Genomic DNA, 15,280 nt, shown 5'->3' on the forward strand with positions numbered 1-15,280 from the left:
CCCAATCAATTCTATCAAACGCTTTCTCTGCATCCAAAGAGAGGAACAGAGAAGGTGCTTCGACCGTGGCCATATTAATCAGGTCAATAATCTTACACGTGTTATCTGGGGCTTCTCTATTTCTTATAAACCCCACTTGGTCTGGGTGAATTAATGTTTTGAGAATGGGATTAAAGGGACACTGAACCCAATTTTTTCTTTTGTGATTCAGATAGAGCATGCAACTTTCTAATTTACTCCTATTATCAATTTTTCTTTGTTCACTTGCTATCTTTATTTGAAAAAGAAGGCGTCTAAGCTTCTTTTTTGGTTTAGTACTCTAGACAGCACTTTTTTATTGGTGGATGAATTTATCCAGCAATCGGCAAGAATAACCCAGGTTATTCACCAAAAATGGGCCGGCATCTAAACTTACATTCTTGCATTTCAAATTAGGATACCAAGAGAATGAAGAAAATTTGTTAATAGGAGTAAATTAGAAAGTTGCTTAAAATTGCATGCTCTATCTGAATCATGAAATATTTTTTTTTGAGTTCAGTGTCCCTTTACGTCTATTTGCTAAAATTTTTGTGAAAATTTTTACATCTTGATTTATCAATGAAATGGGCCTATAATTTTGACAGTGCTGTTTATTTTTTCCCAGTTTTGGTATAACTGCTATTCTGGACATGAGCATTTCTTTAGGGATTTCTTTACCTTGCATTATCAAATTAAACACTAGAGAAAGTTGACTATGACATCCTGTAAAGACTTATAAAAGATACCCGAGTATCCATCCGGACCCGGTGCCCTGGAGCTCTTCATGGCTCCTATGGCAAATTTGATTTCTTCCTGAGATATAGCAGCGTTCAAATTCCTGCGCTCCTCAACTGATATTGTGGGAAGTGTGCTAGGTCCTAAAAATCGATCTAATTCCTCAGATTTGTCCACTCCTTTCTTATGTCAAGGAAGGTTGTAAAGATCATGATAGAAATTAGCAAATATATTAGCGATACTAAGAGGGTCATTGGTGCTCCTATTATCAGGTAGTTGAAGTTGTGGGACTGTAGTATTTCTAGTGAGTTCCTTGAGTTTATTTGCTAACATTTTGTCTGGCTTATTCCCATATATGTGGTAATGAGTGTCTAAGTTTAATAGACCTAGCTGCCTCTTTGTTAAGTAGTTTATCTATCTCGTCATTTATGCATCTCAATTTTTTCCTATGCTTCTTACTAGTGTTCGGGGTGATATAAGAGTGCAACTCATTTGCTTCAGATTGCAATTGTGACAATTTGGCTTTATGTTGTTTGTTACGCTTACCGACTCTGCTATCAAATTGCCTCTGACAAAAGCCTTTAATGCTCCCCAGACATAAATTGGATTAGATGTGCTACCGGTGTTGAAGCTTATAAATTCTGATATTTGTTGTTGGAGCTTTTGTAGTATTAAGGTATCTTGTAGTAAGTTAGCATTAAAGGGATACTAAACCCATTTTTTTTCCTTTCATTATTCAGATAGAGCATGAGATTTTAAGCACCTTTCTAATTTACTCCTATTGTCAGTTTTTCTTTGTTATCTTGCTATCTTGATTTGAAAAGCAGTACTGTAAGCTTTAGAGCCAGACCATTTTTTTGTTCAGCACCTGGGTAGCACTTGCTGATTTGTGGCTAAATGTAGCAAACCAATCAGCAAGCTCTACCAAGGTGCTGAACTAAAAATGGGCTGGCTCCTAACCTTTTATTACTGTTTTTTCAAATCAAGATAACATGAGAACAAAGAAAAATTGATAATAGGAGTAAATTAGAAAGTTGCTTGAAATTGCATGCTCTATCTGAATCATGAAAGAAAAAAATGTGTGGTTAGTATCCCTTTAAGGGACCATGATTTGGTTCTGTTTGGATTTAAAACTCCAGAGACGGTTGCCTCCACTATAGATTGATCCGACCAAGGGCAGTTTAAAAATGTTGGCAGTAGTATTTGGCTCATGAAAATGTAATCCAACCTAGATTGTGTATGATGCATTGGGGAGAAGTAAGTATAATCCCTATCATTCCCGTTTAGAGATCTCCAGCAATCGATCAAGTTGTGGTCTAAGGAGAAGTCTCTTAAGACGTTCTGTGGAGAGCTAGAGGGTCTCAATTGTGTCGCCCTCAACGTTGTTCTTTCTAGTTTATGGTCTAGTGAAAGGTTAAAGTCACCCCCTATAATAGTCATATCTTTTCCATTGTGTTAGTAGTTTGCTTAATTTTGTTAAAAAAGGTGCTTGGTGTTCATTGGGGGCATAAATGTTAACAAGTAATATCTGTGTATTTTGGATTAAACCCCTTATCAGCAGGAATCTCCCTTCTCTATCTATATTTCCTCTTATTTGAAATTTAGTGATGAGTGTAGGAGTACTGTGACCCCCGCATTCCCCCCCCCCCCACTAACAGCATGGTATTGGATTGGGTACAGTTTTTCCCAGTATTTTGGTGTGTAATTTTTAGTAAAGTGAGTTTCTTGCAGCATGACTATTTGAGCTTGTAAAGATTTATATGTAGTGATTTGCCTTTTTCCTTTTGATATCTGAATTCAGGCCTCTAACGTTGTGTGAAATTATTTTAAGACATTTTAAGGGTTTGATAGATTGGTTATCATGTGAGTAAGTATTATATTATGGGAGGAAAGCTTGAGGCACCCCTGACAGTAATTCTTGATGGGAATCTTAAGTATAGCGAGAAGCGGAATATGACCCTGCGATTGAGAGCCCGGACCTACTTTGTATTGAAGAGATTCAATTATGAGACTGTAGCAAACAGCACGATCTGCAATGATTTGGAAACATTGAATGTAACATGTATGTAATGTAAAACAACATATATTAAGCAGTGGAACCTTTCTGAACATAACATCACTGGTTGAAGATATGCCTGAGTTAAGTAAATGTAAATAATAATGAACAAAATAACTCTCATGCTTGTATTAGTATCCCCAACCAGGGAAAGATAGGACATATGGGGTGGCAGGCCACATTAGAACTATAGTAAGATATTTTAACTATATATAGTCTCCAAACAGCTAGCCAGTGGGGAATCAGGAAGGGGGAGGATTTGGAAAATTAAGGAGAAACAGGGGATGTTTGACACTTACATTGCAAAAATGAACTATAATGGTAACGGGAATCTGGGGAGGTGAGAGGGAAACGACAGCCCCTGAGTGAGGCAAAAATACAGCCTAACATGTAAGCATATTTGAATGAACAAATTGTGCGCAACTAGTTATATAATAAACAAGTGTCCATAAACATAAGGAGGCAGTCTCTATCTAATAGAACTTGATCTTATCAAGTAACTATTTGTTTAAACCAAAGCAATTTAGACAGAATACTCATCAGGTCAACTTTGTTCATCAGGTTGGTGGAATTTCTTCTTCTCTTGGAGGTCCAGATTCCGTAGAAATACTTGGGATAGCCTTTAACTTTTTTGTTTTCTGGCATTTCCTACCGGTGTCCACTCTCTTTGAAAGGACTTCCTCTGGGAATTTGTATTCGATGGAGTGTTAGGAGGCTCAAAATGAATCTGGAGACATTGTAGAATGATTAATCCTTCAGCTAAGGTGGAGCAGGTGTAGGATACATTCATGTGTCTAAATACAAGTTTGAAGGGAAAATTCCACCTGAATTTTATCTGAGCTTTTTTGAGGGCTGTTATGGGTTTGAGTTCTCTGCGCCTCCTCAGTGTGTTTGGGGCAATGTCTGCAAATATTTGTAGTGAGTGGCCCTCAAAATCAATTGTTTGCTGTTGTCTGGCCGCCTTAAGGATAAGCTCCTTTATGTGAAAATGGAGTTTGAGGACAATGACTCTTGTGGAAGATTGTTAGGGTTTGGTTAAGGCTCTGTGCACTCTATCCATCAGGAACTTATCAGGTTCTATATCAGGAACATTTTTCTGTTTTATAGGATTCCGTCAAATTTCTAATACGGAGATTAGATCTGCGGGATCTATTTTCGAGGTCTTCAATTTGCTCCTCAAGTTTATTAATGTATTCTGCATGTGCTGACAGATTTTTGTATTTTGAGGGATTTCCTTCTGCGATATCATCTGTTCTTTCTTCAAGTTCTGCTGTGCGGGTGCCAATATCTTTTATATCTTGTCTTAGGTCTGATAACGCAGTTTTCAATTCCTCCAGGAACAGAGATTTTATCTGGGATAAAAGTTCTTTGCTTTCGGTGTCTGTGATGGAAGGTGTATTTGTTTCTGAGACGCTAGTATCCATACTAACACCAGATATTGAAGAGCCTTTGTCTAGGTGTTTTTGCTTAAGTTGGGATTTAGAAAGACACTCCTTAACTGTTTGTTTTGTTCATCTTGCAATCCGTTTCCAGAAGGTTTTAAATTGTATAAGTATAATTAAGTAGAAATTAGCTTTAGTTTTTTAAAGGGCTCAGGGGCTGGAATATAGAAGCTGGAGATTTAGTTATATAACATTATATAGTTCTGTAGCACTCATACCCATCAGCTGCTGGGGAGAAGTCTTCAGCCTGCCACACCCTATGCCTCTCTGTTTAATGTTCACCCATATTGAAGGCTATGGAGGGAGCTTGTGATCCAGGAGAAAGTCTGAATTCCTCCTGTAAATGTTGAGCAGTTCCTTTGTCTTGAGACCGTGGCCCCTTTAATAAAACTCCCAAGATGGTTCCCAAATCGCGGCTAATCAAGCTGCCTCTTCAGGCAAGGGAGAGGTGATGTTTCTTATTTAGGCCGAGTAAAAAAGGAATTGTCTTTTATATTATTGCAGTTACATTTTATAGCTTGCTTGCTAGACTAACCTTCTGTGTTTGGCGCCTTATCGTTCTGATAGCGCAGCTATTTATGTTGCAGCTGGTTTGAACTTGAAGGTGAGGGCCTTATATCTTAAAATGGCGTCTTTTCCTGTCAGTTATCTGTTAATATCCCAGGCCTAATGACCTTATATATGGATACGGTTGGGTACCTGGTATACTGCTTTGTCTCAACGACTCCAGTCAGCTTGTTGCGCAGTGTAATTCTCCGTTGCTATGGTGCGCACGTTCTGATGCGGTTAAGCCGTTTTTTACGGTCTTGTGGCAAAAGGAACCACCTCGTCTACGTTATCCTTCCTCCTGAATCCGCAAACCTGTTCAGACGTCGGAGCAGAGCCCCAACACTCTGGCGGCTGCAAGTATAGTCAGTGGACGCAGGCAGATGTCTCCCAAATATCAGGGTTCGTAGTTTTACCAGATCCTCCTGCTAGACACAGATCCTCCTCCCAGCTGTGGGGTACCCCCTGAATTAAAAAGTGTGTGGTAAGGTGGATTTAGTTAAGTTACAAGCAAATACACCGGAGCTCTCTGCAAACCGGATACTAAACATTTAATACATTTCACCTCCATCTTTGGGTATTAATATAAATAAAGAACTACTTAAATGTTAAACAAAAAAAAAAGGTCCTAAACTGCATAATATCATACCTAAGATATTGGTGACCAATGAGAGGGGGGCAGAGCTGTTTGGGAGAGCTCAGGCAGGGAATGTGGGGTGGGAGGTGTTCTACATTGTCTTCTTTAATATGCACTTGTAGATTATACAATTTTACTGTATATATTTAATTATATGTATGTTATTCTGCAACTCTGCAAGGAAAAATAGCATTCACCATCATTTATAACAATGAAATTGACATTCCTTCTCCCTTTTTGTTTTTTTCACAGACTGTCAAGTAAATCCAATATTTTTCAAATGAGTGGTGATCTTGCGTTGGTGGCAGTGTGACTGGTTTTGATGTCTTGCCTTAAAATTTAATAATATTGTAATGTGCTCGTTCTAAAATAATTCAAGATGAGCCAAGACAGAGGGAAATATGATTTCTACATTGGACTTGGATTGGCAATCAGCTCAAGTATTTTCATTGGTGGAAGTTTTATCTTGAAAAAGAAGGGGCTTCTCCGGCTAGCAAGAAAAGGATCTATGAGAGCAGGTATACTTTTAAAAAGACATTGAATTCAGAAATTCTGTTTGTTTTGTTTTCTGGTGCATCACCTATGTAAAATTGTTAGTTAATAAAAAATGATCTGAAATTAGTAGGTGTGCTTCAGATTGTGTGCAGAACAGCCTATGAGTATACAGGCTGTATGCTTGTGAAAATCTGTGGTGTGTGTATTTCCATAGCAACCTGCAACAATATGGCAGGAGTGGATAACATTTATAATATGTAATCGTTCAGCAGTCTATTTTGAGATAAATGTCCCTTTTAAAGGGAATTAAAAGGTAGTAGTGTCCTAGGTTGTAGAACCTCAGCATATTATGTCAACACCTTTGCAAAAACCAACAATGGGCTAGTTATTATTCCACTTGTAAACTGTAAGATACAAAATCTACACTGACTAATACATCTGTTGTTACTTCCAGTATATTAAATTAAATTTTCAACTGGAATGTAAACTAGCTCATTGTGTGTGTGTGTGTGTGTGTGTGGGGAAAAAAGTCTGAAAGGGACAGTCAACACCAGAAGTTTTGTTGTTTAAAAGGATAGATAATCCCTTTATTACTGATTCCCCAGTTTTGCATAACCAACACGGTTTTATTAATATACTTTTTACCTCTGTGATTATCTTGTATCTAAGCTCTGCAGACTGCCCCCTTATTTCAGTTTTTTGACAGACTTGCATTTTTAGCCAATCAGTGCTGACTCCTAGGTAACTCCACGTGCATGAGCACAGTGTTTTCTATATGACACACATGAACTAACACCCTATAGTGGTGAAAAACTGTCAAAATACCTTCAGATAAGAGGCGGCCTTCAAGGTCTAACAAATTAGCATATGAGCCTACCTATTGTTAGCTATCAACTAATAATACCAAGAGAACAAAGAAAAATTGGTGATGAAAGTAAATTGCAAAGTTGGTTAAAATTACATGCCCTATTTTAATCATGAGTTTTTATTTTAGACTTGACTGTCCCTTTAAGAAGCCTTTTATTTTAAATACAATGGGCTAGTTTACATTCCATATACTGGAAGTAAAAACAGATGTCTATTATAGTCAGTGGAGATTTTGGATCTTACAGTTTACAAATGTAATGTAAACTAGCCCATTGTGTTTAAAATGAGAGGCTTATTTAGCCTTTTTTTTTTATTGAGCTAGCAACCGACAAACAATATAAATATAATATTAATTAGAATAGGTCTCAGTCATTTCAAAATTCATTTAAAATTTAATTTTTAAGCTAGAAGAAAACAAACCCAAGATACCAAATAAGGTAAACTGCACTTAAACCCAAATCTCCTAAACCAAGTGGAAACCTATATTTAAAACATAATATACAGTGTGTATATATATATATATATATATATATATATATATATATATATATATATATATATATATATATATATATATATATATATATATACACACTGTATATTATATGTGTATATGTATGATCCCTTTTTCTATCTAAAGTTGTTAACTACAAGCACACATTTCTTCTCAAAAAGGAAATTCTGGCATTTATGTGTATTGTAAAATACTTCAGTACTAATTCACCCTCATGAAGCAAGGAAAGAAAAGTCCTAGTAAGCTGCCTGTTCGGCTCTCCTGCTATAATATAGTAAAGTATCCTGAAATTTAGGGCAACCCATAGGCGCAGTAAAGTAGCCTGCTATTCTCCATACAGTAGATGTGAAGAATAGGCTAATCTGTTATCACACGCAGCCCACTGGGGTTTCTTAAGTAGCGAAAGGCCCCAGTATAAAATGTCCGTCACTGAGGACTAAGGAGCCACAACACAATCCAAATCCCCATATCTTGTGCAGGATGCCTTCAGCTAGATATTCCCATTAATATAAGAGAAATATATTGGTATATTCAGCTTGATTTTGACAAAAGTAGGGAAATCTTTAGGAGCTGAAGCTCAGTGCGACCCATCAAAATGGCTTAAGCCTGGAAGTCTCCCTTATTTCGCCCATGAGCATGTTCTTACAGTACTGATCCAGAAATTTAGTCAAGTGCCACTCTTTTGTACTAGATAGCCTGTCAGTTAAGTATTTGTATCTGGTCACGAAAGAGGTGCCACAAAAAGCAGCCTTTTTTAATAAAACATGCTTTATATTGCAACATGGGTTACAAGTGTACATCCACAGCATACTTTTTGTTTCTCTTTAAGGACCAAAAAAAAAGTTAAAATAGAAGCCCAGGTTCCTCTATCCTTGTTTTTAATATGCAGCTTTTCTATTAGATTTATGCAATACAAAAAAAGAAACTGTTGGGGGGGGATATAGTTTTAGGGATAGGACATGTTATGTGGAAAGTAGAACAGTATCTGTCTGTAAAATGGAGGACATGTTAGATTTCTAATATTTTGCTAGTACTTCAGTAAACTATCACAGTTTAAAGGGATAGTAAACCCACATTTTTTTTCTGTAATGATTCAGATAGAGCATGCAATTTTAAGCAACTTTCTAATTTACTCCTATTATCAATTTTACTTCATACTCTTTTTGTATCTTTATTTGAAATGTTAAGCTTAGGAGGGTACCCAGTGTTCTGAACTAAAAATGGGCCGGCTCTTAAGATTACATTCCTGCTTTCTTAAAATAAAGATTCCAAGAGAATGAAGAAAAAATTGATAATAGGAGTAAATTAGAATGTTGTTTAACCCCTTAGTGACCAGAGCACTTTTCCATTTTCTGTCCATTTGGGACCAAGGCTATTTTTACATTTTTGCGGTGTTTGTGTTTAGCTGTAATTTTCCTCTTGCTCATTTACTGTACCCACACATATTATATACCGTTTTTCTCGCCATTAAATGGACTTTCTAAAGATACCATTATTTTCATCATATCTTATAATTTACTATAAAAAAAATTATAAAATATGAGGAAAAAATGGAAAAAAACACACTTTTTCTAACTTTGACCCCAAAAATCTGTTACACATCTACGACCACCAAAAAACACCCATGCTAAATAGTTTCTAAATTTTGTCCTGAGTTTAGAAATACCCAATGTTTACATGTTCTTTGCTTTTTTTGCAAGTTATAGGGCCATAAATACAAGTAGCACTTTGCTATTTCCAAACCACTTTTTTTCAAAATTAGCGCTAGTTACATTGGAACACTAATATCTTTCAGGAATCCCTGAATATCCCTTGACATGTATATATTTTTTTTTAGAAGACAACCCAAAGTATTGATTTAGGCCCATTTTGGTATATTTCATGCCACCATTTCACCGCCAAATGCGATCAAATAAAAAAAATTGTTCACTTTTTCACAAATTTTTTCACAAACTTTAGGTTTCTCACTGAAATTATTTACAAACAGCTTGTGCAAATATGGCACAAATGGTTGTAAATTCTTCTCTGGGATCCCCTTTGTTCATAAATAGCAGACTTATATGGCTTTGGTGTTGCTTTTTGGTAATTAGAATGCCACTAAATGCCACTGCGCACCACACGTGTATTATGCCCAGCAGTGTAGGGGTTAATTAGGGAGCATGTAGGGAGCTTTTTGGGGTAATTTTAGCTTTAGTGTAGTGTAGTAGACAACCCCAAGTATTGATCTAGGCCCATTTTGGTATATTTCATGCCACCATTTCACCGCCAAATGCGATCAAATAAAAAAAAAAGTTACATTTTTCACAATTTTAGGTTTCTCACTGAAATAATTTACAAACAGCTTGTGCAGTTATGGCACAAATGGTTGTAAATGCTTCTCTGGGATCCCCTTTGTTCAGAAATAGCAGACATATATGGCTTTGGCATTGCTTTTTGGTATTTAGAAGGCCGCTAAATGCCGCTGCGCATCACACGTGTATTATGGCTAGCAGTGAAGGGGTTAATTAGGTAGCTTGTAGGGAGCTTGCAGGGTTAATATTAGATTTAGTGTAGAGCTCAGCCTCCCACCTGAAACATCAGACCCCCTGATCCCTCCCAAACAGCTCTCTTCCCTCCCCCACCCCACAATTGTCCCCGCCATCTTAAGTACTGGCAGAAACTCTGCCAGTACTAAAATAAAAGGTATTTGGCCCTTTTTAAAAAAAAAAAAAAAAAAGAAGCATATTTACATATGCTGATGTGTACGATCCCCCCTTAGACCCCAACCTCACTGATCCCCCCCTAAAAAGCTCTATAACCCTCCCACTCTAACTTAATGGGCGCCATCTTGGGTACTGGCAGCTGTCTGCCAGTACCCAGTTTAGAAGAAAAAAATGTTTTTTTTTTTACATTTATTAAAAGTTTCTGTAGTGTAGCTTCCCCCACACAAAACCAACCCCCCACCCCTCCATGATCCCCTCCATGATCACTTTTTGTGCTTAGATTAGGTCTTATTTATTAATACATTTTCCGTAGTGTAGCGGTTCCCACCCGCTCCCGCCCCGTGCACGCGCCCGCCCGCCACCCTCCGTGCACGCGCACGCGCCCGTGCGCGCCCCCGACGATCGCGCCCCCGATCCCGCCCCCCTTGACGTCATGCGGCACACCGATGGCCGCCCACCCGCCTCCCAAGTCGGCTCCCACCCACCAACGAAACCGGCCATCGATGTCCGGTGCAGAGAGGGCCACAGAGTGGCTCTCTCTGCATCGGATGGCCGTAAAAGGTTATTGCAGGATGCCTCCATATCGAGGCATCACTGCAATAACCGGAAAGCAGCTGGAAGCGAGCAGGATCGCTTCCAGCTGCTTTCCACACCGAGGACGTGCAGGGTACGTCCTCAGGCGTTAACTGCCTTTTTTTTAGGACGTACCCTGCACGTCCTCGGTCATTAAGGGGTTAAAATTGCATGCTCTATCTAAACCGTGAAAGAAATGTGTGTTTACTATGCCTTTAAGTATTCTGCTTTTTCCTGCCAGTTTGCACCAAGACATTAACCCTTTTTATTTACATCCTGTGATTTAGGGCAAGGTGGCCATGCATATCTCAAGGAATGGTTGTGGTGGGCCGGACTTCTCTCAAGTAAGTTAATTAAAAAAAAAAAAGTGTTTCTGTTCCAAAGTTAACTAGGTATTTCTCAGCATTCAGTCATTTAGCTATGCAATTTAAATGATCGCGACACCTAAGTAGTGTATAAAAATATTTAAAGATAATTTATATCTCTCAGAGAATAAGATTATACCATAGTATATAAAAGACTACCCTATAATGCTATATACAGTCCGCCTTAAACACAATTGTTACTCAGTAAAAGAATCCAATATTTATATTTGTAATAAGAGACACTATAAATTATGCAATGAGTGTACAGTGAAGCGTTGGGGACATCTCATTAACTTCCTGCTAGTTGCTACTAGGTAAATCCTGAGCATGAGCACTCGTTCTTCATTGTTCCTTTTTATGTTTTTCAGTGGGAGCTGGTGAAGTTGCAAACTTTGCGGCATATGCTTTTGCACCTGCTACACTGGTTACTCCTTTAGGCGCTTTAAGTGTTTTAGTCAGGTAAGATTAATACATATTTATGTTTACAGAATAGGTCAACAAATTGGACTGTGCATAATTGTATTATCAAACGTAAAATTGTATGCTGTATATGAACATACAGTAAGTTCATTAGTATAGAATTCTGACCTTAATACATGTTCATAGAACAAATGTTTATAGGAATAAATTAGAAAATTGTTTTATCCTATTTTAATTTTGACTCTTCTGTCCCTTTTTAAAATTGTCCCCAGTCTGAATTTTTTTTTTATATGAAATTTGCTAACAAAATGATATTGTTAATTGCCTGCAAACTCATTTTTTAAGTAGTGCAGTTGATATGTTCTGTTTGCAGTGCCATCCTGTCATCCTACTTCTTAAATGAGAAGCTAAATCTTCATGGTAAAATTGGATGTTTACTGAGCATACTGGGCTCTACAGTCATGGTCATTCATGCACCACAGGAAGAGGTGATCGAGACCTTGAATCAAATGGCCATTAAGCTAGCAGATCCAGGTAAGCACAATGTGGTGAAAATCTTATCTAGACAGATAGTGAGAACTATGTATGATATGTATGTTTTGCTGCACATCAATCCTTTTTTTTTTTTTTTTTTTTTTTTTTTTTTTTTTTAAATCTAGCGCATGGTTTTTCTTTTTAGAGTTTATAATAATGATATTGTATAATATATAGATTTTAGTTTTTTTTTTTTTTGTTTTGCTGCGTTACTAAATGGATCTTTTTTTCCTTTATCTGCAACAGAGAGGGCAGCAATGCCAGCTAACAGTTATAAATGAACATTCCTAATCCAGTTTCTGCCATGTAAAAGTAGCAGGTTGCATCTCTTAGGGTTGTTCTAGATGGTAATCTGTTATGTTTTCTAACTGACCTAAATATTGTTTTGTCTTGGCACCAGTCTTCCTTAAAGGGACAGTCAACACCAGAATTTTTGTTTTTTAAAAAGAGAGATAATACCTTTTTCTCCAACATTGGTGTGTCTGGTCCACGGCGTCATCCATAACTTGTGGGAATATTCTCTTCCCCAACAGGAAATGGCAAAGAGCACAGCAAAAGCTGTCCATATAGTCCCTCCTAGGCTCCGCCCACCCCAGTCATTCTCTTTGCCGCTGAACAAGCAGCATCTCCACGGAGATGGTGAAGAGTATGTGGTGTTTAGTTGTAGTTTTTTATTCTACTATCAAGAGTTTGTTATTTTAAAATAGTGCTGGTATGTACTATTTACTCTGAAACAGAAAAAGATGAAGAGTTCTGTTTGTGAGAGGAATATGATTTTAGCAGCAGTAACTAAAATCGTTTGCTGTTTCCACATAGGACTGTTGAGATGAGATAACTTCAGTTGGGGGAAACAGTTGGCAGACTTTTCTGCTTAAGGTATGACTAGCCATATTTCTAACAAGACTGTGTAATGCTGGAAGCCTGTCATTTTCCCCATCATGGCTACCGGTAAGCCATTTTCTTAGTCTCAAACAGAATAAAGGGCTTAATATGGGCTATAAAACTGGTAGACACTTTTATGGGCTAGATTGATTGCTTTATTTGGGCATTTTATACAGCTTGATATTGAAATTCACACTTTATAACTTTGGGGAACGTTTTTTTACGTCAGGCACTGGTTTAGACACCTTCCCGGTTAGGAAGGGCCTTCTATGTAATAGGCAGAGCCTCATTTTCGCGCCATTACTGCGCAGTTACTTTTGAGAGCAGGACATGCAGCTGCATGTGTGTGGGTCTGGAAGTAGTTGAAAAGGTTCCTAGAAGGCTTCATTTGGTATCGTATACCCCCCTGGGTTTGGTAAAGTCGCAGCAAAGGCTGTAGCTGGGACTGTAGAGGGGTTAAAACTGTAAACGGCTCCGTTTTCGTCATTTTAAGGGTTTTACTCAAATCTGTTTGTAGTTCCCAAAAAAGAGGGAACTTTCAGACCAATTCTGGATTTAAAGATTCTAAACAAATTTCTCAGAGTGCCATCGTTCAAAATGGAAAGTATTCGAACGATTTTACCTTCAATCCAGGAGGGTCAATTTATGACTACCGTGGATCTAAAGGATGCGTATCTACATATTCCTATCCACAAAGATCATCATCAGTTCCTAAGGTTCGCCTTTCTGGACAAACATTACCAGTTTGTGGCTCTCCCATTCGGGCTAGCCACTGCTCCAAGGATTTTCACAAAGGTACTCGGGTCCCTTCTAGCGGTTCTAAGACCAAGGGGCATTGCAGTGGCACCTTACTTGGACGACATTCTGATACAAGAGTCGTCTCTTTCAAAGGCTCACACAGACAACGTTCTGGCCTTTCTCAGATCTCACGGGTGGAAGGTGAACATAGAAAAGAGTTCCCTGTCTCCATCGACAAGAGTTCCTTTCTTGGGGACAATAATAGATTCTTTAGAAATGAAGATTTTCCTGACAGATGTCAGAAAGACAAAACTTCTAAACGCTTGTCAAGTTCTTCACTCTGTTCCACAACCTTCCATAGCTCAGTGCATGGAAGTAGTAGGGTTGATGGTTGCAGCAATGGACATAGTTCCTTTTGCGCGAATTCATCTAAGACCATTACAACTGTGCATGCTGAAACAGTGGAATGGGGACTATACAGACTTGTCTCCAGTGATTCAAGTAGATCAGAAGACCAGAGACTCACTCGGTTGGTGGCTAACCCAGGATCACCTGTCCCAGGGAATGAGCTTCCGCAGACCAGAGTGGGTCATCGTCACGACAGACGCCAGTCTAGTGGGCTGGGGCGCGGTCTGGGACTCCCTGAAAGCTCAGGGTCTATGGTCTCGGGAAGAGTCTCTTCTCCCGATAAACATTCTGGAACTGAGAGCGATATTCAATACTCTCAGGGCTTGGCCTCAACTAGCAAAGGCCAGATTCATAAGATTCCAATCAGACAACATGACGACTGTTGCTTACATCAACCATCAGGGGGGAACAAGGAGTTCCCTGGCGATGAGAGAAGTGACCAAAATCATAAAATGGGCGGAGGATCACTCCTGCCACCTATCTGCGATCCACATCCCAGGAGTGGAAAACTGGGAGGCGGATTATCTGAGTCGTCAGACATTCCATCCGGGGGAGTGGGAACTCCACCCGGAGATATTTGCCCAGTTGACTCAATGGGGCATTCCAGACATGGATCTGATGGCGTCTCGTCAGAACTTCAAGGTTCCTTGCTACGGGTCCAGATCCAGGGATCCCAAGGCGACTCTAGTGGATGCATTAGTAGCGCCTTGGGCCTTCAACCTAGCTTATGTGTTTCCACCGTTTCCTCTCATTCCCAGGCTGGTAGCCAGGATCAAACAGGAGAGGGCCTCGGTGATCTTCATAGCTCCTGCGTGGCCACGCAGGACTTGGTATGCAGACCTGGTGAATATGTCATCGGCTCCACCATGGAAGCTACCTTTGAGACAGGATCTTCTTGTACAGGGTCCATTCGAACATCCAAATCTAGTTTCCCTCCAGCTGACGGCTTGGAAATTGAACGCTTGATTTTATCTAAGCGTGGGTTTTCGGATTCTGTGATAGATACTCTGGTACAAGCCAGAAAACCTGTAACTAGAAAAATTTACCATAAAATATGGAAAAGATATATCTGTTGGTGTGAATCCAAGGGATTCTCATGGAGTAAGATCAAAATTCCTAGGATCCTTTCTTTTCTTCAAGAAGGTTTGGATAAGGGATTATCAGCGAGTTCTCTTAAGGGACAGATTTCTGCTTTATCTGTCTTGTTACACAAATGACTGGCAGCTGTGCCAGATGTTCAAGCTTTTGTTCAGGCTTTGGTCAGGATCAAGCCTGTTTACAGACCTTTGACTCCTCCCTGGAGTCTGAATTTAGTTCTTTCAGTTCTTCAAGGGGTTACGTTTGAACC

General features: G+C 38.8%; 1 protein-coding gene across 1 annotated transcript in view; it reads left to right on the forward strand.

The window, feature by feature from the left end:
- The window catches only part of NIPA2 (NIPA magnesium transporter 2), a 35,322-nt gene that overhangs the window by 10,162 nt on the left and 9,880 nt on the right, over window positions 1–15,280 (forward strand). The window contains exons 2-5 of the mRNA XM_053707732.1: window positions 5,687–5,952; window positions 10,873–10,929; window positions 11,319–11,409; window positions 11,744–11,904. Coding sequence (XP_053563707.1) covers window positions 5,814–5,952; window positions 10,873–10,929; window positions 11,319–11,409; window positions 11,744–11,904 — 448 coding nt within the window. The 5' untranslated portion in view covers window positions 5,687–5,813. The remainder of the gene's footprint in view (window positions 1–5,686; window positions 5,953–10,872; window positions 10,930–11,318; window positions 11,410–11,743; window positions 11,905–15,280) is intronic.

The sequence above is a fragment of the Bombina bombina genome, chromosome 3 (assembly GCF_027579735.1).
Source record: "Bombina bombina isolate aBomBom1 chromosome 3, aBomBom1.pri, whole genome shotgun sequence".
NCBI lineage: Eukaryota > Metazoa > Chordata > Amphibia > Anura > Bombinatoridae > Bombina > Bombina bombina.